The sequence below is a fragment of the Corylus avellana genome, chromosome 8 (assembly GCF_965113065.1).
Source record: "Corylus avellana chromosome 8, dhCorAvel1.hap1.2, whole genome shotgun sequence".
NCBI lineage: Eukaryota > Viridiplantae > Streptophyta > Magnoliopsida > Fagales > Betulaceae > Corylus > Corylus avellana.
In genome coordinates, this window is record NC_142497.1 from 11,326,509 (window position 1) to 11,351,425 (window position 24,917).

Sequence of the window (24,917 nt, forward strand, 5' to 3'; positions counted from 1 at the left end):
ACAAAATTTTAAGGAAATTTTTACAAAAACCCTACTTCCAAAAGCCCTAGCCGCCTGCGGCTAGTATGGCAATGCCCTTCTGCCGCGGATGTTTGGTGCGGGACGTATGCAAAAATCCAAAAGATGCCTACTGAGGGTATGAGCTTTAGACAGATTGTTGAATCCGTTTTTAACAAGTGTGGGAAGGACGAAGTACGCCTTTTTGCGGGTACTGCAAGGAGGATATGGTTGCGTAGGAATGACTATGTGCATGGAGGCCTGTTTACCCACCCAACTGCTTTGTTACAAGGCGCTCTTCATTCTATGGAAGAATTTTCCGAGATTACTAAGCTGGAAGGTCCAAGACCCAGTCTCCTTGCTGTCACAGTGTCGAGGTGTTGGACTGCTCCATGTCCTAGATGGCTAAAGGTGAATTGGGATGCTTCTTTCCAACTCTCTTCGGGCAGGATGGGTTTTGGGGCAGTGGTACGAGATGAACAGGGGACGGTGAAAGCTGCTATCAGCAAAACTATGGTGGGACGTCTTGACCCGTCGGTAGCGGAAGGCAGGGCTTTGCTCGTGGCGATAGGCCTGTGTAAGGAGATTGGTTTCAGAGATATTCAATTTGAAGGGGATGCTCAAGTAGTGATAAATGCAGTAAACTCAGCGGAAACGGATTGGAGTAGAATAGGGCTCATGGTGACAGATATTAAACGTGAGCTGGAGACTCTCTCACAATGGAGGATGCAGTTCGTGCCCAGGGGTAGCAATGGAGTCGCCCATATTTTGTCGAAGGGAGGATCAACGAGGTACCGGATTGTATTAAGGACCTTGTCCTGCTGGAGAGCAGGGCCGTATCTTTTGTATCTTTTGATACTTAATGAAAAGGAGCACTTTTTGAGTTCAAAAAAAAAAAAAAAAAAAGCCCTAGCCGCCTATGCATCTTAAAGGCTCCAAGTTTAAATTTTAAAGATATTACTTTTAAGGAAACTTGGTAAACTGCATTGATTTCTCTAATCCTCTTGTGTTGAACCTAGCCTCCATTACATCCTCATCCCAATAAACAAAATTGGGTAGCATTAATCTAATTTACGTATCTATAATGGTATATTTTTATGATTTTATACTTTAGTAATTATGTTATTGCTTTAAGAACCATTAAGAGAGAAAATCGATTATGAATTAAATCACCTTATAGCAATTTACATATTACAAGAGAAATTGCCTCTACTTATTTTGGTATTATTATTATTATTTAAAATAAATATATTCACCTCACTAGCCTCCAAACCCTAGAAGGGTAGTCGAGAGAATAAGACAAAACCCTAGCCTCCTTACGATTCAAAACACACGTACATATCGTACCTCTCTCTCTCTTTGTTCTTCCTAGCACCCAAATAAATAGGAACAAGACAAAACCCTAGCCACTTTTCACATTAGCCGTACCCCACTACCCAAGCATCACTTCTCTTTCTCTCTACCTTTCCCCAACGCAACATACTACACAAAACTCTCAAAGCTTTCAGTCATCTTCTCCGACTTTCATTTCTACTTGAGGTAAATTATTTTATTTTTCCTTGTTGATTTCTTTTATGTTTTCAATTAAATATGTAAGTATAATTGTTGTTCATACTTGTGCTATATATTGTAGATGAAAAACCTAGACCATGCCTAATCTTGAGAATACTTTATGGGATATGTCTCTACATTAGTACAACAAATTGCAACTCGTGCTTTCTTTTACATACCTTTAAGAAATCAATATTTCATATAAATATATAAATATATTTTTCTTGCTTTTGACTTGTCAACCACCATGTTCATGACCTTTCTCATGTCACCTTTTAAAGAACTCATGTTTATATATATATATATATCCTTTTATTGGGTGAAGTAAAAGAGAATGTGCACGCGGGCAAATTTTTTTTTTTTTTTTAATATTAAAAAATTAAAAAAAAAAGAAGAAAATAGCCTGGCGTGCTAAGCACGCCGGCGTTCTCAGAATCACGGCCCCCTTTTATTTGCCTTGGAATTTATCAACCAACGCTATCAACCAACGCTCAATTGTCTTTTAAGAAGCCAAGAATAGTTACTTAGGAACCAAAGTGTTTTAGGCCTAATAGTATAAAATTAGATTGAAATATAATAGTACTATTATGTCATTATTGATAATTTGAATATAAAACCACATTTTTATATCAATGTTAGTCAAATAGTATTATCTAAAGGCAACCCAACTCTCTCTCTCTTCCTCTCCGTGTCTTAGATTTTTTTTTTTATATTTTATTTTATAATTTTGTATTTCTTTTTTTTACGTAAAGAAAATAAATATTTTTCTATAATTTTTATTGTGTATTCGTAGAGGTGTGATTACTTCTAAGGTGTGTTTACTTCTAGGGTAAATATATCATAAGTCCGTGAGTTAAACCGCCAAAATTAAAAATCCCTAAGGTTTTTTTTTTTTTTTTTTTTTTTTTCGATAAATTACTTTCTGGGTCAATCGAAATACCAATAAATATCTACCGTCAATTTTTTTTAACAGTTGTTGAACAACTCATTAAAATATTAATTTAATTTTAAAATTTAAATGTAAAAATAAAATAAAATAAAATAAAATAAAAAATTGAAAGGGTGGCCAAGGGTGGCACCCCTATCCTGGGGTGGGTTGCGGCCACCCCCAGGGCGTAAGCCACCCAACGGGTGGTTTGGGTTGGCCGCGAGCCATGGCTAAGCACCCATGGGGTGGCCCATGGCCACCTCTGGGGCTGTAAATGAGCTGACACACTCGACAGCTCGCTTGATACCCGCTCGGCTAAACTCGATTCGAGCTTGAGCTCGACACTGTACTAGCTCGCGCGTTAATGTTGAAACTCGCTCGATTAGCTAGTGACACATACCCGGCTCACTCGATTAAACTTGATGGAAGCTCGTGAGTTCGACTCGTTTAAGTCGAGATTGTTTAAAGCTCGCCCGACTCGTTTAGGGCTCGTGAGCTTACCGAGTATCGCTCGACCCGACCCGACCGCACGAGAATGTAACTATGTTTATAGACTATGGTATAAATCAATAATAATCATATATTTAATGTGTATACAATCAACTAATTAAGGGTATAACTAGCATTATATTTATATGGACTATGTTATTAATTATAGGTTTAATGTCCAATTCAAAAAAAAAAAAAAAAAAGTTTAATGTCTACAATTAACTAATTATGGGTATAACTAACATTATATGTATTATGTTATTAATTATAGACTGAATGTATATACAATTAACTAATTAAGGGTATAATTAACATTATATGGACTATGTTATTAATTATAGATTTAATGTGTACACAATTAACTAATTAAGGGTATAACTAACATTATATGGAATATGTTATTAATCATAGTTATAATTTTATAATTTAATAACTTAGTTAATACTTAACACTTTTTTTTTGAACAAAAACTCGCTATATTATCATTGATAAAATCAGAAAGTGGAGAAAAACTCTAACAAACTATCAAGAAGATGGAGCTAATTGCTCCATCAAAATAATGTCTCTAATATAATCTGGAATGGAATCTCTCCATATTCTATCATTGACATTTGTCGTCGCCATCTTCGCCAGCCGGCGTGCCGCCTCATTTGCTTCCCGATTAACAAAAACACATCTCCACCTTGAGACCAGTTGCAAAATACGACCTGTGTCCTCCACTAAGTGTCCGAAACGGCTCCATTTGCTCATTGTAGAATTGAGAGCTTCCACCACCTGTTTTGCGTCCCCCTCCAATATTAGATGTTGGAGCCAAGGTCTTGACATAGGCTTACTGCATGAAATAAGGCAAGAGCTTCCCCCGTCGTTGGCTCAAGAGAGCCTAGCCGTGATTTACTCATCGTAGCTACAACTCTTCCCCTTTCCTCCCGGATAACAACACCTATTCCTATCTTTCCACATGACTTGTCAAAAGCTACGTCCCAGTTCGCCTTGTACCAACCTTGATTAGGGACCACCCACTTTGCTGGTGGATTAATATTGCTCACAATGTCTTTTGCAGACTTTTGGTCGTAAATCTGCTTGAGTTCCTCGGCATATTTGGTTGTTTCCTGGACCATAATGTTTTGGCCGGTGAACACACGTTCATGTACCCATTTATTTCTCCTCATCCAAATTTGACGGGCAAGTTGAACAAACAATGCAAGGTCCTCTTTCTCACATCTGACCATCATCAATTCTACCATCGACATAAAATCAGTTCCGGTTGTAACACTCTTTTGGAAAATTCTTTTGCAGCAGCCCCATACATTCATAGCTGCTGGGCATCCCCAAAGAGCATGTAAGGCTGTTTCAGGTTCCCTCTCACAGATTCGGCAAAATGGTTATTTCACCACCTTTCTTTGTAGTAAATTGTCTTTTGTAGGTAGCAGATTATGGCATGCTCTCCAGAAAAATTTTTTTTGCTATATTTTGGATGGGTAATTTCCACAATATCTTCCAGATTGGGCTATCCTTTTTTTGTTTTGAGCTTTCCGGGGCCTTCCTACCATCCACCTCTTTCGCCAAATGGTATGCACTTTTCACCGAGAAAATGCCTAAATTCGTGCATCTCCAGATTTGAGTGTCCTGTTGATTTGTGCGGCTAATTGGAATAGTGTTTATCGCTGCTATCTCCTCCACCGTGAATAAATCTGCTAGCTTATGTTGATCCCACCACATTGTTTCCCAATTGATTAGTGTACATACCTTACAGTTCAGATTCGTGGACTGTGGAAGAGAATGAATTCGATAGGTCCATGGCTTTGGGATCCAGCTATCACCCCATACGTTCACTTCTTGGCCATTACCAATTCTCCAAAATAACCCAGCCTCAAGTAAATCTCTAGCCCCATGGATGCTCCTCCATGCAAAGGATGGCTTGGTACCCAACTTTGCCTTCAAAATACTCGCCGTTAAACTGTTAGGAGATTGAAGAAGTCGCCAACATTGTTTTGCGAGTAATGCCTTATTGAAGCTCACCAAATCTCTGAATCCCATACCCCCACGATCTTTTGGCAGACCCATCTGACTCCATCTCATCCAATGGATTTTAGAATCATTCTCTTGATGCCCCCACCAAAATTTTTGCATCAAAGAATTAATTGCACCACACAGTCCCTTGGGTAAGAGGAAAATGCTCATACTATATGTCGAAATGGCTTGGATCACCGCTTTCAATAAAATCTCCTTCCCAGCTTGCAACAAAAATTTTAGCTTCCAATTGCCCAAGCGCCTCCACACGCTATCCTTAATACTTTTAAAAGCTTGATTCCGAGACTTCCCCACTAGTGCTGGTAACCCCAAATATTTGTCGTACCGCTGCGTAGATGGTATTCCTGCCATCCTCAATAGTTCCTGCTGGGTCACAGTTGGGGTATTGCGACTAAAAAAAAAAAAAGACGTCTTTGCTTGGTTAAGCCGTTGTCCCGAAGCCAACTCATAATCATGTAAAATTTTTGACATTTTCCGCCAATGAAGTGGAGTAGCCTTGCAAAACAAAAGACTGTCGTCGGCAAAGAAAAGATTATTTAACCGGGGTCCTTTTTTGGAGGTAGGAACCCCAGGTAATTCACCGCTTCTTTCCGCTCGGGTTAGGAGAGCACTAAGAGCTTCTGCACATAACAAAAACAGATACGGTGATATGGGGTCCCCTTGTCGAATTCCCCTAGAAGGGAAAATTCGACCCGTAGGTGTTCCATTAACAAGGACTTCGTAATTTGCAGATTTAACACACATCATAATCATTTGAGTCCCGCGATTATCAAAACCCATCTGGCACATTAAAGCTTCTAAGAAATCCCATTCCACCCTATCATTGGCTTTACACATGTCGAGTTTAGCCGCCATATAACCCACCTTTCCCCACATCCTTGAATGCATAGTATGGAGAGTCTCATATGCAGCTAAAATGTTATCTGTAATTAAACGTCCCGGGATAAAGGCACTTTAGTTTGGGGATATTATTTCTGGTAGCACCACTTTCAGTCTATTGGCAAAAGTTTTAGAGACAAGCTTATAAAACACATTGCATAGACTAATTGGTTGGAATTCCGTAACACAAGAGAGATTAGCCATTTTTGGAATTAGAGCAATATAAGTCAAATTAAGCTCTTTATTCAAGCACCCATTATTCAAAATATGAATTACAGCATTACTAACCTCCACCCCACATTAGCCCAATTCTTTTGGAAAAAGCCTGCTGAAAAACCATTAGGCCCCGGTGCTTTAAGTGGTGACATTTGATTTGAAGCCGAATTCACTTCCTCCACCGTGAATTCCTTAAGTAGAGTCTCGTTCATAGCTGGGGTCACCCGTTTCTCCACCGCCTCTATCACTTGTGACATATGCCTTGGAACTTCAGCAGTAAATATATTAGTAAAATATCTGACAAAAGCTTCCCCAATTTGATCATGAGATTCCCACACTGCCCCTCTCTCATCTGAAATACGTGTGATCAGTTGTGCCTTTTTTTTCTCATTTGCACAAGCATGAAAAAATTTTGTGTTTTGGTCCCCATACCTCATCCAATCAACTTTGGCCCGTTGACGCCAATGAAGATCTTCCTCTTCTTGCAACTTGTACAGGTCTGATTTCAATTTTTGAATGAGAGAAGCATTCACATCTTCATTTTTATTTTGCTCCAGGAGCAGATTTTCAGCTACCTGTTGGATCCTTCTCACATTTTTCCTGCCGTTTACCTGCTGCCACCTCAACAAGCTGCATTTACTCTCTTGTAATTTGGCCTCCACTGATTTCCACGTTCCCTGCACAGTCTTCTTCACTCTCCAAATTTTTTTAATGGCTTTTTTACATTCTCTATTCTCCCCCCACTCAGCCTCAAAACGGAAAAGTCTCCCTTGCCTTCTTATTTTACTGCTGCCGATTGGATTTATAAAGAGTGGAAGATGGTCCAAACAAATGGACACCTCCATGGATGACTCCACGTTAGGATACATGTTATGCCATGCATGATTAGCAACAACCCTATCCAACCTTTCCATTGTATAATCATCCCCTTCACGCCCATTATTCCAAGTAAACAACGGTCCTTTACATAGAAGCTCATAAAAGCCACAAAAGTCTAGAGTATTTTGAAAATTCTCCATAAGATACCGTGGTCGTCGCCTACCCCTTACTTTTTCAGAATCTATTAGAATTTCATTGCATTCCCCCGCACATAACCATGGTCCCGGCACCATAGATTTTAGAAACCTCAAAAGCCCCCATGCCTCAATGCGCTTGTGTGTTTCTGGATGACCATAGAAACCCGTAAAGGTCCATTGCACCATATTTGGGGGTTTAACTGTAGCGTTGATGTGTCGCTGGCTGTAATTCTGAATTTCAATCCCCATTTCATCCCTCCAAAGGAACGCTAAGCCTCCACTTCTTCCGATACTATCCACTGCTAACATATTCTTGAAGCCCAATTTTTGTTTTATAATAGTCATCTTTTTATTGCGCAACTTGGTCTCCATGAGGAAAACCATTACGGGACACTTCTCCTTCACCTTACGGCAAAGTTCACGAACTGTTTGAGGGCTCCCAAGCCCTCTACAGTTCCAACATAATATCATCATACCGGTCGGCGGGGCTATGACCCAGTCCCCTCCATTCCCGATCTGTCATTGAGTGCGTCCTCCTCATCTCTTAGTTTAAGTGTTTTTTCCAGTTGTTTTTTACCCTGCTTCACTGTCTTCTGCTTAGGATCCACATTGTTCTCCTCATTATCTCCTTCTCCTTTTCTCTTGCCTATAGTTATTGATAAGTCGAGGTCCAGCCTCAATTGTCCAGCCCTCGCCCTTCTTTTCCACTTCTGCACCACGTGGAACTGGCCATTTAATCCTGTTGGCAGCTCCTCATTAAAAACTCCTCCAGTAGATGTGCCATCTGTCTCGCCACCTATCTTCTCCTTATGGTGCGTAGTATCCTCCATTACTTCCTGTATTGTTTCCCTATATTTCTAACTATATTTATCTTCTCCATAATTTATGACGCCTGCATTTCTTTCAGCTCCTTTCCCCTTTTGCTTTAAAATCTGGGCTGACCGCATTAATTCACTTTCCTTCCTTTGCCTTTCAGTAACGTCCATATTATTATTCTCCATCAATATAGCTATTTTTTTTTTTTTTACCGAAAACAGCTAGCTGCTCATAATGATCTCCATGATCTACACCATCTCCATTACTGCTCGTTGTATCCATAACGGTAACTCCTCCGCCAACCACCGGGAACATCGGGGCCTCCTGTCGTGGGTTGTCCTCCAGCACAACCGGAGATGGAATCCCGCCGCCCCCACCTGAAGAACCGGCCCCCATAGATTTACTACTCCGCTCCTCCTCCATGTTCGCAGCCGCTCCTTCTTTCTCCGCCCCGTACCTCCTAGCAAATCTTGAAGAATCTTGGTCTCCACGCCTTCTAGGAGAGGGCACCCTCAACCATGGCCCATACTCAACCACCGACTCCTATTTTCGACGCCAACTAATATTAGAGCAACCCGTCTGTCCATGACTGATTTTTCCGTAGTCAAAACAGTACCTTGGCAATCTTTCATACTGGAAAGTAATCAATCTTTTTTTCCCTAACAGATTGATAACTCTTCCTCTGGCAAGAGGTTTCGTCAGGTCAATTTTAATTCTGACTCGCAAATACTTTCCCCACCCTACACCATCCTCATCAGTGTCTACCTCCTCCACCGTCCCCATAGTGGAACCAATTTGGAGACCAACCTCCTTTCCCATGCAAGCAAGTGGGAGATTGAACATTCTTACCCAAAACTCCGCTTGTTCAAAATCTATCTCTGTCAGGGATGACAAACCGTCGAAGTCCACCACAGAGAAAATGTTCCCTTCAAATATCCTTGGTCATCCTTCCAGCACCCTTATTTTGTCCTATTCATGCTCAAATTCCATCAAGAACAGATTATCACCCACCACTTTGAATGACAGATGACCTGCAGGGCGCCAACCCTTGATTAGCTTACGTTTGATAGTATCTTTTCCAACAAAATGATCGGCTATTAGTTTACCTACCAAGCAGCACTTTCCCCGTGACACCAAAACCTCCATCGTATGTGGCTGAATCTCCACCTCTCCAATCTCTCCCTCATTAAGTGAAAGATTCTCCCAAAGCCTTGTGATCTCTTCCGCTATCTCCATAACAAAACTTCTCGGATCCACTAAGTTACAAAATACAGTAAAAAACAGCTAGCCTCCACCGTTCGAAGAACGTGAAGATTAGTTTTGCTTCTCCTCTAGGGTTTTGAGACTAGAGAGAAAAAATTCTAGACGAGGCTCCTCAAAGTCGATGCTCTGTTAGTATTAAGTAACTATAATTTCAAACATTATGGAACCTCCCATGTACTTTTCAATATAAAATAGCCACCATTGAGGTACCATAAACATCTACCAAGGATTTTAGGTGCAATGTAAAGTACAAGTGATCATTCTTCCTCGCCCAAACCTTTTTACTTAACACTTAATATATGCTAAATTATATTTCAAATATATATATACTAAATTACAAAACATAAGAATGAGAATGTATGATATAACTTATAAGTTATAAGTAACTGCAAAGGTAGTTAATATGTAACTACTAATTAGTTATATACTTTCTTCTTCTTCTTTTTTTTTTTCCTGAGGAACTAGTTATATACTAATTATGTTACTTGTTGCTAGTTAATAGTGTGTGACATTATTATAATTTAATTGTAACAGTTTAACATATTAATTATTACATATATGATATATGAATCATATGATATATCATATATGAATCAATATGATTTGAAATTATTACAAAGTTACTAACATGTAACACTATATACAAAATTGATTATAAATTATTACATATATGATGTATTGATGTATGATATATTAATTACAAATTTCAAATTTAATATGTAATTAATGACAACTATGTTTATGAACTATAGTCTATATATGTTACTTACTTACTTGTTTATGTCTTAGAGATATATTAATTAGGACTAGGAGACTTAAAACACTAAAACAATTAGACATTATAGACTACTAGTTAGTCTAGTTACTTAGTTAATAACCTAGGGATAAGTTGATAACTAAATAATCTAACATGATAAGTTATTAATATTAACTATTAATTACTACTATTACATTACTAGTTAGTCACTTAGTATTTAGTAAGTTAGTATGTTATATATTAATGGTGTTAAGTATAACATATTAATTAAAATTGTAAATAATTCTACATATAATATGATAATAGTGATTAGTGTGTGTGACATAATGGCATTATTTGATAATACTAATAGTATGTGAAAATGTGAGTCGTGAATGTAACTATGTTTATGGACTATATTATTAATCAATAATAATCATAGATTTAATGTGTATACAATTAACTAATTAAGGGTATAACTAGCATTATATTTATATGAGACTATGTTATTAATAATAGGTTTAATGTATTGGTGTATGATATATTAATTACAAATTTCAAATTTAATATGTAATGTAGCTATGTTTATGAACTATAGTCTATATATGTTACTTACTTGTTTTTGTCTTAATGATATATTAATTAGGATTCAGAGACTTAAAACACTAAAACAATTAGACATTATACACTACTAAATAATGCTAAATAATACAACCATTTTTAAACCTATTTATTTTTTTGTGATATTTTTAAACCTATTTAGTATTTACTTAAAATTTTGTTTTAGAGTTTTTATAGGTACTATTGCATGCATGGTTTGTTGCGTACTTTAGTTAATTAAACGGCTGTGATTTAATTGATACGAATTTGTATTTAATTGTAACTATTTTGATCATTTATTGGATAATTAAGAAGCGAGCTCATCTAAAATCACCCATACTAGATTATTCTGATTATTTGAAATTTGAAATATTTCATCTTAGAATCATAGCCGTCCGATTTTAATTGATTTAATAATAACCATTGGATTTGATAAATGGAATGCAGCTGTAATCCATTCCTAATGTGAGAGTTATATGGTGTTCCACATAACACCTTGAGCTCATTAATCCGTTGTTCTGAATTTAATCTGAAAATAAAGATCAAAATTAACGGTCAAGATCATTTATTGGATAACGCATGGAACTGGATTCACCAACTCATGCATGCGGAGGATAAATTCACTCTCGTACTTCCCTACACATGCATGGTCTACGAGACTGCAGCAGTCTCAGTTTGCACGCAAGCTGTCTTAGCCGTCCAAAATTTTGTGATAAATCTAAGCCGTTGGATGCATGCAATGGATGACAATTGTAAACCATTTAATTGCGTAGGAGTTATATGGTGCATCCGAATTGTTGTAAGCTTCCCTTGATTGAGCTAATCCAACGTCCTTTATTGAATGAGAAGATAAGGATCAAAATAAATGGTCAAGATCATTTATTAGATAGCGAGCTCACATGAAATTACTCATACTATATTATTATGATTATTTGAAATTTGAAACTTTTCATCTTATAATTATAGCCGTCGGATGTAACTTGATTTAATCCAAGCCGTTGATTCTGTTGAGGAAATAAATCTGTGCAACGGTCATAAAACAATCGAGAAAGGCAAATTCCCAACCAGCAACGTTAACATTCCTTCTACATAGATAATTTCCATGTATAGAAGATCTTAACATTATTTTTGTAACGGCTATGTAAATCATTTTTATGTATAAATACCCATCATGTAAATCAATTATCATCAAGTAATACATACAAAATTCCTTCTCAGTTTAGTTTTTATCATGGTATCAGAGCATAGCATAGATTCTGAGAGAATGAAAAAACTCTATTTCTATAATTGAAAAACAGAGTCTTTTTTTTTCATACCTGTTGCACTTCGTTTTTTTTTGCAGTGTCTTGGCAATATCTTGCCCAATTACTTTGGGTGTTGGTCTCACCCGTTTTTCGCCTGTCAGAAGCTGTCCTCCACCCGTCATAGTGGTCCTCGTTAGTCAGAGGCCACTATTTGCATCGTCAAGCTAGCGACCCAATGGTCCTCGTTGGTCAGAGGCCGCCAATCCACGCCCCAAGGATTTTTTTTGCTTCAATCCTTGCTTAGAGGCCGTCCTCGCTCCAACCCACGCTCAATCCGTGAATTTTTGGTGTTGTGGCAGCAGGTCCTCGCATACCCATGTCCTCTGATTTGTGAGCAGTTTGTAATTGCACAAAGAAGAAGACTCTTTTTTTTGGCTTTTAGGTAAATCGTTCTTACCCATTTCCTTTCTTTTTTTTAGCTTTATATTTCCCTTATTTTTTTTGATTGGACCCCTAGCTCATCAGTGAAGCCCATTAAACCATTGATTTTTTTGTTTTCACTAAACCCACACACCAGACTAGTAGTTCACTCATTTTTTTAATTTTTTTTGTCCAAGCCCATTTTATCCACATCAGCCCACAACCCAATTTGCCTCCCTGTTATACTACACGTAGTTTAGGTTGGTTACACATCACCCTAAGCTACAAGTAGTTTAGTGTCAACCAAAAAAAAAAAAAAAAAAAAAAAAAATGCCAGACACCATCACTCCCACAGCCTCCGTACCTCCTTCCCAAGATCCCAATCATCATCTATACCTCCACCATTCCGACCATCCGGGTGTGGTATTGGCCTCTCAATCCCTCAATGGAGAAAATTATCAAACATGGAACCGAGCAATCACTATGGCTCTCAGCGCCAAGAACAAACTCGGATTTATTGACTGGACTATCTCTCCACCAGCAGCCTCCTCCAAAGATTTTCCGCAATGGAGCCGTTGCAACAATATGGTAAAATCTTGGTTATTAAATTCTATTTCTAATGACATTTGCACCAGTGTTATTTATTGTAACCTTGCGAGGGACATCTGGTTGGACCTTAAAGAGCGATTTTCTCAAGTGAATGGTCCTCGCATGTTTCAACTAATGCAAGATATCAGCACCCTTGTCCAAGGCACCATGCCTATCGCCACATACTTCCACAAAACTAAAAGGGTTATGGGATGAACTATCCGCAATTCAACCCAGCGCCCCTTGCACCTGTGGCGCACTAAAAGAGGGTCTCCAACTTCAACAATGTCAGCGTACCATAAAGTTCCTCATGGGTCTTAATGAGTCATATGCAGCTGTTCGGGGACATATTCTCTTAATAGAACCATTGCCTTCCGTCAATCGTGCATATGCCTTGGTCCTTCAAGAAGAGCGCCAACGCAACATTACCACCCCACCCACCATTGGAGGCATTGCCTTAGCTGCAAAAGCTACTCTACCACCACGGATGGACAATCGATCTGGCTTTCAGAAGAAGGAAAGACCAAAATGCACTTATTGCGGTCGTGATGGTCATACTAGTGAGCGGTGCTACCAACTTCACGGATTTCCTCCTACTCGTCGCAAGATTGACTCTGGCTCAGGCTCCAGTCCTAAGCCCCGTGCTCCATCAGGTTTCCACTACCAGCAGTCTCCCTTTTACACCTGATCAATGCCAACAACTACTTGCAATTGTGAATAACGTTACTCCACAACAGTCCATGGCCCACCAAGCAGGTAGTACCGAGCCATCTCTCTCAGGTACGTCTTCTGTCTTATATGATGACTCATTATGGATTCTTGACAGTGGTGCTACTGATCATATGGTTTGTTCTCCCACTGCCTTGACCCAATCCTATCCTATTCATGGTCGTACTGTCCAATTACCTGATGGCTCATATGCCTCCGTATCACACATTGGATCTATGACTTTTTCCTCATCACTTGTTCTTCATAATGTCTTTTGTGTTCCTACTTTTCATTTTAACCTCATTTATGTGCATACATTATGTCGCACATTGCATTGTCTCATTATTTTTTCTTCTGCCTTCTGTCTCATCCAGGACCTTCGCTTGACGAAGATGATTCGTTTGGGCACTGAGCGGGATGGTTTGTATTACTTCACCAACACGAGACCCTCAAGGTGTCAGGTGGCAAAGTCAACCCCAGAGCTTTGGCATCGCCGATTAGGTCATCTTTCCAATAAAGTTTTGTCTTTTCTTTCCAATAATGTATATGAAATTTGTAGTTCAAATTCAGAACAATGTCTTGTTTGTCCTTTAGCAAAACAAACTCTTATTCCATTTCCAACTAGTCAAATTTCTTCTACCACACCTTTTGCATTAATACACATTGATATTTGGGGTAGTTACCGTACTCCTTCCATTAATGGGGCACATTATTTTCTGACTATTGTTGATGACTACACCCGATATACATGGGTCTATTTGATGCAACATAAATCTGAGGCTCGCTCTCTCTTACAATCTTACATTAATCTTGTCGAAAATCAATTCTCGACCACCATCAAGATAATTCGTAGTGATAATGGTCCTGAATTCACTATTCCATCATTTTATTCCGCCAAAGGCATCATTCATCAAACTAGTTGTGTCTCTACTCCACAACAAAATGGTGTTGTTGAACGCAAGCATCGTCACCTTCTCAATATGTCTCGAGCCTTACTCTTTCAAGCCCACTTGCCCACACGTTTTTGGGGAGACGCTATCTTAACAGCTGCCTATTTGATTAATAGAACTCCTACTCCCCTCCTATCAGGCAAAACTCCATATGAGAAGTTATACAACTCAAAACCTCAATACAATCACTTACGAGTTTTCGGTTGTTTGTGCTTTGCTTCTACTCATTCCCAAAAACCATCCAAATTTGACCCTCGTGCTATACGATGTGTCTTCCTAGGTTACCCTTATAGCCAAAAGGGATATCGTCTATATGATCTTGATCACCACAAAACCTTCATCTCTCGTGATGTACTTTTTTATGAAGATCATTTCCCTTTTGCCCAAACCACCCCTAAACAATCTTCGCAGGTCTTACCTATTCCTTTTGACCTCCCTGATGATGCCCTTACCCTCTTGTCACCTGTCGTTGAAGCTTCGGATGCCCCTTCTACCCCTCAGACTACCTCTTCCCCACCTCCGGTCACTCGGTGATCTACTCGGTCGACCCAGCCACCTGCATACTTGCGTGATTTTCATCTTGCACAGACTTTACTGTCTCGTACCACTCAATCATCTGAGTTAGCGTTGGTGCGTTCCTCAGGTACCCCTTACTCTCTTGACGCATTTTTATCTTATGCTTGTCTCTCTAACCACCATCGTGCCTTTAGTGCTGCTATTTCTCTTGCACAAGAGCCAAAATCTTTTTTGCAGGCCATGCAGGATTCCAAGTGGCGAGATGCAATGCATGCTGAGGTGGATGCTCTAGAGTCGACTCAGCCATGGACTCTGACCCCTCTTCCACTCGGAAAGAAACCCATTGGCCGCAAATGGGTTTACAAAATAAAATATCACCCAGATGGTTCTGTGGAACGATATAAAGCTCGCTTAGTGGCCAAAGGTTACAACCAACAAGCTGGCATTGATTATACAGAGACCTTTGCTCCTGTTGCTAAGATGGTCACTGTCCGCTCTTTCCTTGCCCTTGCTGCCTCCTACGGTTGGCACTTGCATCAACTTGACGTCAACAATGCCTTCCTTCATGGTGACCTTGACGAAGAAGTCTACATGCACCTTCCTCCTGGTTTCAGACGAAAGGGGGAGACTAGAGTTTGCAAACTCAACAAATCCCTATATGGGCTTAAACAAGCTTCCAGACAATGGTATGCAAAACTTTCTTCCACTCTCATTAGTGCAGGATATAAACAATCCAAGGCAGACTACTCACTATTCGTCTGATCCCACAAAGGTAACTTCACAGCCATTCTTGTATATGTAGACGATATTATATTGGCAGGCAATAACTTGGAGCAGATTCAGAAACTTAAGAAACATTTGGGTGACCATTTCAAACTCAAAGATTTGGGCAACCTAAAGTATTTTCTGGGTATTGAAGTAGCTCGTTCAAAGAAAGACATCTTTTTATCACAAAGAAAGTATGCTCTTGAAATACTTGAAGATACCGGCTTTCTTGGTGCCAAGCCTAGCAAATTTCCCATGGAGCAAAATTTAGCACTCAGTAAACATGATAGAGACCTCATTGCTGATCCTTCATCATATCGTCGACTAGTTGGTAAGTTGATTTATTTAACCATTACGAGACCTGATTTGGCCTATGCGGTGCAGGTGTTGAGTCAGTTTATGGACAAACCACGCACATCCCATTTAGATGCAACACACAGAGTGTTACGCTACATCAAGCAGTCTCCAGGACAAGGAATTCTCTTATTAGCCACAAGCAATATTCAATTATACGCATTTTGTGATGCGGATTGGGCACGATGCAGAGACACTCGACGATCAGTCACTGGATATTGTATATTCCTTAGAAGCTCACCAATATCTTGGAATACGAAAAAGCAAACAACAATATCCCGTTCTTCAGTTGAAGCAGAATACAGAGCTATGGCCTCAACCTGCTGTGAAATTACTTGGTTGAAACAACTGTTGGCGGACCTCCATATCTCACATTTACAACCAGCAAAATTGTATTGTGACAACAAGGCGGCCATTCACATCGCCTCGAATCCTGTCTATCATGAGAGAACAAAGCATATAGAGATTGATTGCCACCTCATTCGAGAAAAGCTACAAGATGGCATAATTCAAACTTTTCACATACCTACCACTCAACAGCCCACTGATCTATTTACTAAGGCGCTAGGTTCAACACAATTTCATTACCTACTTGGCAAGTTAGGTGTCATGAATATCCACTCCAACTTGAGGGGGAGTGTTGAGGAAATAAATCTGTGCAACGGTCATAAAACAATCGAGAAAGGCAAATTCCCAACCAGCAACATTAACATTCCTTCTACATAGATAATTTCCATGTATAGAAGATCTTAACATTATTTTTGTAACGGCTATGTAAATCATTTTTATGTATAAATACCCATCATGTAAATCAATTATCATCAAGTAATACATACAAAATTTCTTCTCAGTTTAGTTTTTATCAGATTCATCTCTTTCAAGCTTCCAGCAGCCCTAACCCCAAAACAAAATTTCAAAACCCTATCTATCTCTATCTCTCACTCTCTCGGCAGCCGCTTCAATCTTCAGATGAAATCCCAGATCAAAACACTCTCTATCTCTTTCTCTTTCATTGATTTTTGTTTGACTGTGATAGATTTTGGTTGATTGTTTGTAGATTGGGTATGAGTTTGAAGGTTTTCCTCTGCGATTCTAAGTTTGAGGGTTTTCCATCTTCGTGAAAGCCAATCGCCCAAAGGTACGTTCCAATGCATAATCTGGTTGCTTCTTTTTATTTTTTCTTGACGATTTCAAATCAAAATAAGACCATATTACTTAGATTTTGATTCTGTGTTCGGGTGTTCTTTGGGGTGCTCTGTGATAGTCTACTCGGGATCTCAAACTTTAAAAGAAATGCTAAGTTTTAATTCTATATATGTTTTCAAACACTGATACTATTTTTTTTCTTTGTCAAAACAATATTGAAACCACGACAATATGTGCTAAATGACAAAGGTAAGGTTTCAATCTTAAAAGTTATTTGCATAACAGTATAGAATGACATAATGACATAGAAATGGACCGATTGTCTTTGATGATTAAGCTAGTAGAGTATAACCATGTGCTTGGGAAATCGTCGATCTCAAACTTTTAGGTTTTGTTTAGATTTATGAAACAAATTAAACAATGATAAAAATGAAAAATACGTTCAATTTCTTAAGAAATTATCTTCCTATATTGAATAAAAAATGTATGAGATTTGTTTATCTATACCTAATTGAAGGCCTAAACTTATAAAGTCTAGAAGTTTATAGTGTTGATTTTATTGATTTCTTCTTAACCATGACCCTAGGTTAGATTTGTTTATGCAATTTTATTAGTTAATTTTTTTTCTTCATATTTCTTGCAGCTGACTTTCATAACCATCAGCTTCGGTAAGAAGAACCTTCTTACCTTTGATCTTATTTAAGCATTTTTAGCAGTTCATTCTTTACACTAGATGGTCGGTTTTGGCACCAAAGGGCTTGGAGGTTCTCAATAACTTATCAAAAAAAATCTTATGTAATTTTCAAGGGAGTAAAAATTTGCTAACAATTTTTTTTTTTTTTGGTTTAGTTGTGTATACAGTACATATTGCTTGATGAAGAAACTTCATTAAAAGCTGCCACATGTTTTCACATGCTAGTTGCTTGTTTGGTATTTTTAAGTTTCTGCATTATATAGTCTAAAAATATCTAAAAACTGTACTTATAAATATCATATTTATTTTTTTATGCTATTGATTTGAGATTACTTTTGATACACTGATTTCAGCCCTACTAGATAAAGCTCCCTTGACATCTTGCAAGGGAGTTAAAAACATTTTACACCTTTCTTTTTTCATTGAATGCAGTGACAAAGGCTACTTTGTCTGAATGATGTTTTTAGATATGTTGATGAGGGGAACCAGGGTTTGGATAATGATGTTGAAACGCCTCCTAGTCCTGACCTTGGTAATGTGAAATGCAATTTGCAATTCAATGTATAGATGTTTGGTGCACTCTAACTGATTTGAAGGATAATTGTGTTGCAGATCCTTCGGTCTTGGAGATCCATATTTTTGTACCATCACCTGCAGTGCCAGAGGATGTTGATGTAATGGAAGTGTATAATCTTCCTGAGAAGGTACGAGATTCGATTGAAGAAGAGGAAACACCTGTTCCTGAGGTTGTTGATCAAATTTCTGATGATTGGCAGATTGTTGGCAGTTGGTGGCCACAACCTAGCTGGTGGCTAGGTTGTGAAGTCTCTTTAGATGAATTATGCCTTTTGGTCATTTGACTCATTTTAGTCATTTGTAATTTCTTCAATTTCATTTGTAATTTTGTTTGTAATTTAATTTGTTTTCTTCATTTTGAAGTTGCTTGTAATTTGTAAGGTTCTAATTTACTTGCTCTGTAAGCATGTAATTTCAGGGTGTTTATAGTTTCTGCAATTATAAGTTAGTTAGTTTAGGTTGTCCCATGAGATTAATTGTGGCCCTGTTATAATTGTCCTGAATTTTACTTGATTTAGTGAATCTTACCTTGTAAAGTGAATTTTAATTGATTTATAATTGGCTCCTGGAATCTTACCAGATTCAGTGTTAAAATTTAACTGTTTTATGAAAAAAAAAAATTAAATATTAATCTTAACGAGCTGTAAACGAGCCGAGTTGCTTGTTTAAAGCTCGAACGAGCTTTTAATCGAGCTCGAGCTTGAGCCGAGCCGAGCCAATCGAGGGCTCAACTCGGCTCGAAAAGTGCCCTTTCGGGATCTCAAGCTTGATCCCGAATGTGCCAAATTTTAATTGAGCCGATCTTGAGCCAGGGCTTTCAAGCTCGGCTTGAGCTCAAGATCGGCTCGATTATTTGTCTTCCTAAAATGAGCTAGTCCGAGTTTGCCAAAGCTTGACTCGGCTCAGCTCATTTACAGCCCTGGTCACCTCTTCAATTTTTTTTTTTTTAGATTTAAATTTTAAAATTAAATTAATATTTTAATGAGATGTCTAACTGATGTTAAAAAATTTGACGGTAGGGAGTTTATTGGCATTTCGATTGACGCATGGAGTAAATTGTCGAAAAAAAAAAAGGTAAAATTTTTTTAATTTTGGCGAGTTAAATCAAGAACTTATGATATATTTACCTTTATTTTTATTATAGGATAATAATATAGCTACTGCTTACACTTAATAGAATGAGGTTTTTACTATCAACTTTTCACAAAATAAAAGTATGTAATGACGGGAAGGAGTTCACTGTTCATCTGAACTTCTTAAAAACATTGACAAAGATTTTCTACAAAAAAGTTAGTAGATTTTCAAATTACAAAAATTTAGATGGGTTATATGCATCGAAATTCATAAAAAAAAAAAAAAAAAATTGTTACATGTCACAAGGGGTGGCAAGTTGTTGAGGTAGCCGAAAAATTTTTTCCTCCCAAAATGTTATTTCTTCACTTTTGATTGAAGAAAGTTTATTCTTTAGAAAACCAAAATATAATTTTTTTTTTTTTTTCAAAACTTTTTCACATGCAAGAACCCAAAAAAATATAATTAACTTTTAATTATAACCTACCTACGAAATTAGCCGCTAAAAAAGTCTAAATTTCGTAATTTGAGAGATATTATAATCGGGCTATTATTCAACAAAAAAAAAAAAAAAAGGGGGCCGGAGTGGCTGCCCACCCCCTGCAACAGGAGAAAAATGGTGAGCGTCTTATGTGATTTATCTATATCGTCTTCTATGACTCACTAATACCCAACGTACGTACGAGATTAGACGCTAAAATTGCTGTAACCATCTATCTTATCCTTGACTAGTATCTGACCTCAGCCTAGCTCAAGTTCATCTCCTCAGTGACACCAAACAAACACCCTGATTTGCGTGCCGTAATTGAATACAACTCCGCTAGGATAATGAAATGTACGTCGAGCGTAAATTTTTTTTTTTTTTTTTTTTTTTTTTTTTTAAATTAAAATAATAAAATAAAATTTTAATGTACATCACTGTTGATGCACGAGATCATTAACCGTACTGGCTATAATCTATAGCATCATCCCATCTGCTTGAATTTCTCTCCGCTTCTCTAATGGAAAAATCGGGGTACGGCCGAGATGGCATCTTCCGGTCTCTCCGGCCGCCTCTTGTGCTCCCCAAAGATCCCAACCTCTCCATGGTCACATTCCTCTTCCGAAACTCTTCCTCTTATCCTCACAAACCGGCCCTTATCGACGCCGATTCCTCCCAAACCTTATCTTTCTCCCACTTCAAATCCACCGTCGCCAGAATCGCCCGCGCCTTTCTTCGCCTCGGCATCACCAAGAACGACGTCGTCCTAATCTTCGCCCCGAATTCTATCCAGTTCCCTCTCTGCTTCCTCGGCATCGTCGCCGTCGGCGCCATCGCCACCACCGCCAACCCCCTCTACACGGTCCGCGAGCTCGCCAGGCAAGTCAAAGATTCGAACCCGAAGTTGATCATAACCGTCCCGGAATTGTGGGACAAAGTTAAAGATTTCAACCTCCCAGCTGTCTTTCTAGGGTCCAATCATTCTTCTACTTTTTCAAACGTTATCCATTTCGACGCATTGGTTGAATTGGGCGGGTCCGGGTCGGATTTCCCGGACAGCAATGTGAAGCAAAACGACACCGCGGTGCTGCTATACTCTTCCGGGACGACCGGAACGAGCAAGGGGGTGATCCTGACTCACAGGAATTTCATTGCGGCGTCTCTGATGGTGACGATGGACCAAGAGCTCTCCGGCGAGGCGCACAACGTGTTCCTCTGCGTCCTGCCGATGTTCCACGTGTTCGGGCTGGCGGTGATCGTCTACTCGCAGCTGCAGATCGGGAACGCTGTGGTGTCAATGGGAAGGTTCGAGCTGGAGAAGATTCTGAAGGCGGTGGAGAGGTACAGGGTGAGCTACTTATGGGTCGTACCGCCGATCATTCTGGCGCTGGCAAAGAACAGCGTCGTGAAAAAGTACGATCTCTCGTCGTTGAGGCATCTCGGTTCAGGCGCGGCGCCTCTGGGGAAGGATTTGATGGAGGAGTGCGCCAGGAACATTCCTCAGGCCACCATCACTCAGGTGCTTTGACGTTACTGATTTTCATTTGGTAATTGGGCTTCCTTTTAAGCCTGCAGCTTTGACAGCGAACCAAAATAATTATTTAATAATTAAATAATTATTTAATTATTTAATTATTTAATAATTAAATGATTGTAACTATGTTCTCTTTTTCTTTTTTGAAAGTTTCAAGTTTCGTGTTTTGATTTTTGTTTCAAAGTTCTCTTCTGTCTCTGACAATGCTTTTTACGACAAAAAGCAAAAAACATTTCTAAAACAATTTTTACTCACGTCACAACAAAATGCCAAAAAAGCATCTCTAGTGGGTTGTTGAGTTCTCCAATCTAGCCACTGAAAATTCAATAATACTTGATAAAGGTATTAGACTTTCTGCAAAGCTTTTGGCAATTTGGTTCATGTCTTGGCTTTTGATTTGAGAGATGATGCTGTACATTTGATTTAAAATGTTCTTCATTGTTTCAGGGCTATGGCATGACGGAAACTTGTGGAGTTGTTTGTGTAGAGAATCCAAGAGTGGGCGTTCGGCATTCTGGTTCAGCTGGAACACTTGTTTCGGGAGTTGAATCCCAAATAGTCAGTGTAGATACATCGAAGCCACTTCCTCCTAATCAGTTGGGGGAGATATGGGTTCGGGGGCCTAATATGATGCAAGGTATTTTCTTTCTTTGCTTCTGTCTCTCTTGATCTGAGCATGCCTGGTCCTGTTTCTCTTGTTAGAAAAAAGTTTCTGCTCTTTGATATAGAGAGAAGCCAGGTAGCTTATTATTGTACTGTATTAAACTATTCTAGTCACCTTGCATCTTGAATGTGGCAGTTTAATGCAGTTGTCATTTCTGATTATGGACATATAGGATGATCTTTGAACAACATTTGATCCTTCCATTCAATTTGTGACAAGTATTATGCGGAAAAGTCATTCTCAAGCCAGGGATATTAGTTTTTCCGTAGCTGTTTTAATAAGAATTTTATAATAATTCTAAGGCTTCCAACAATTTCTTTTCTCCTCTCTGGGCTTGGTGTAACCGCATTTATCAGTAAGCTATCGGAACTTAAAAGGTGATTTGGTGGGGAACACTGCCAAATTAGGAGTTTTATGAAGTGTGCTTTCATATGAAATGGGAATCTGAACATTACCCATTTTGTATATCCCAAACGGATGCAAGTTTGATTCCCACAGCGTGGTTATTGAAGATAAAGGACTCGTTTGGTAATGCTTTTTAGATTGTGCGTTTTGCTTTTTTGTTGTAATGTGACATAAATGTGAAAATAATTTTAAGTTTTTATGAACGTTTTGTGTGTTGAATTGTTTATTAGTGCTGCAATTCTAAAAAGCATTAGGAAACGAGTCCAAAGTAGCTAGATCATGGCTGCTCTGCTCATCTCTAGATGGAGGGCAATGCTCTTTCTAACACACCAGCTCACAGGAGAACTAAAACCTCTTGTCCATTTGATCATATATAAGTTTTCAGCTTCATTGTCTCGAATGAGTGAGCTCTGCATTTATTTAACATGTTCTAGGCATTTGCTTACTGTTTTCATTCAGAAATGTAACATTACTATTGCAAAACTCCATTTTTAGGTTATTACAACAATCCACAGGCCACCAAACTGACCATAGATAAGAAGGGTTGGGTACACACAGGAGATCTCGGATATTTTGATGGAGATGGGCAACTTTATGTTGTTGACCGAATTAAAGAGCTCATCAAATACAAAGGTTTTCAGGTAACTTCCCAAAAATGTTACAAACATGCATGCAAGATCCTGCTGCTACATTGTTTTTTCTTTGTCCCCACCCCCCCCCCCCCCCCAAAAAAAAAAAAAAAAACACATTTGTTCTGTGAAAAAAGAGAAAATTTGGCTTGTCTTCGGAGTAATATATGGTGATATTGGAAGGGATTTATAGATTTGGAAAATATATGTTTGATTATAACTTATAAGAGATATGCCCTTTAGCATCCTTATGCTACTAATTAGTTAATGTCCATTGACTGAACTGCAGCAATATTTCCTGTAACCTCACTGTTCCTCATGATTTATTTTCTTTCTGGACTAAGATTTTGCTCTTGTATTGCATTCTTCCAGTTTAGATATTTTGGTTTTCTTATTGGATGTCTTCTGAGAAAGACACTCTTTACATTTCAATTGTTATATATATCGGTACATATTCGGTTTTCTGATATAATGTTAAATCACCACTTAATATTTTAACACACCCTTTTACATGTGAGTGTAAACTCTTTTTTAATAAGTGAGATCTAACATGTGAAATATTTAATTTAAATGGGGTAAATTAACGGAGTCAGGTTTCGAACTAATTACTTTTGTTTTTATACTAAGGTAAACTATCGCTTGTCCCAAATGCTTACAACTCAGAGAAATAAATTGATGAAGTTATATATTTTTGTTGTAATTGTTTCTTATATTTTAATTTTCTTCAATTCTCTCTAGGTTGCGCCAGCAGAACTTGAAGGGCTGCTTGTTTCTCACCCTGAGATACTAGATGCTGTTGTCATCCCGTGAGTTCTCAACCCATGCAAAATCTGTATTACTCACATGATCAGCTTACTCTTTAAAAATCAATATAAATTTATATTTTATTTCTACCTTGCAGATTTCCTGATGCTGAGGCTGGTGAAGTCCCAGTTGCATACGTTGTTCGGTCACCCAATAGTTCACTGACAGAAGAAGATGCTATGAAATTTATTGCTAACCAGGTAAGGGGTAATTAGATTAGGCTCAGCTCCAAATGTAATTTTTAAAAACGCAGTTAAGGGTCTAGTAAAATCGCAGTTTAACTTTCAAAATCATGCGTTTTTTAAAACGTATCTCCTTATGTTTTCAAATCACAATTTTTTAGAAATACATTCCCAAATGATATATTTTTTGCAATTTGATTCAAAATTGTACTTTTAGTCTGAAATCAAAGTGTCAAACCCATGCCAAAATCCTTTTTGCATGCATCTGAGATCTAATTTCTGCTTCTTTGTCATAGGTTGCACCTTTCAAAAGATTGCGGAGAGTGACATTCATAAATAATGTCCCCAAATCAGCTTCAGGAAAGATCCTGAGAAGAGAGTTGATTCAGAAGGTAGGGTCCAGAATGTGAAATTGAATATTTGATTGCTGCAGTAAAGAAGAGTCTATGGGAAGTGGGAAGGGGGCAGAGGCAAGAATTATCCCCGGATGCACTTCTTTATTTAAATTAGATGGAATTCGGTTGAATTCTTGAAGGGGCTCGAACAATAATATTCTGTCAACAATGAAACATAGAAACATATATTCAAGCACGACAATGACATTCCATATATGAGTATGCATATAAAGTAAGGCTGTTAATTTTTTACACGATTTGCGAATTCG

At 38.3% G+C, this 24,917-nt stretch overlaps 3 protein-coding genes across 3 annotated transcripts; 2 read left to right on the forward strand and 1 right to left on the reverse strand.

Annotated features, from left to right (window-relative positions):
* Positions 1 to 123: 123 nt before the first annotated feature.
* Positions 124 to 1,634, forward strand: LOC132162934 (uncharacterized). The gene is made up of 2 exons (XM_059573144.2): positions 124 to 788; positions 1,631 to 1,634. Exons 1-2 carry the CDS (start codon positions 124 to 126, stop codon positions 1,632 to 1,634), a joined length of 669 nt encoding a protein of 222 aa, XP_059429127.2.
* A 1,856-nt stretch (positions 1,635 to 3,490) lies between these two features.
* On the reverse strand, positions 3,491 to 7,578 carry LOC148584120 (uncharacterized). The gene is made up of 4 exons (XM_088518746.1): positions 6,164 to 7,578; positions 4,712 to 5,873; positions 3,799 to 4,239; positions 3,491 to 3,739 (listed from the first exon to the last, which is right to left on the reverse strand). Exons 1-4 carry the CDS (start codon positions 7,576 to 7,578, stop codon positions 3,491 to 3,493), a joined length of 3,267 nt encoding a protein of 1,088 aa, XP_088374872.1.
* Positions 7,579 to 20,495: 12,917 nt separating this feature from the next.
* LOC132163554 (putative CoA ligase CCL7) lies at positions 20,496 to 24,902 on the forward strand. Its single transcript, XM_059573875.2, has 6 exons — positions 20,496 to 21,554; positions 22,017 to 22,206; positions 23,134 to 23,279; positions 24,006 to 24,073; positions 24,169 to 24,271; positions 24,550 to 24,902. Exons 1-6 carry the CDS (start codon positions 20,556 to 20,558, stop codon positions 24,661 to 24,663), a joined length of 1,620 nt encoding a protein of 539 aa, XP_059429858.2. The 5' UTR covers positions 20,496 to 20,555; the 3' UTR covers positions 24,664 to 24,902.
* Positions 24,903 to 24,917: the final 15 nt, after the last annotated feature.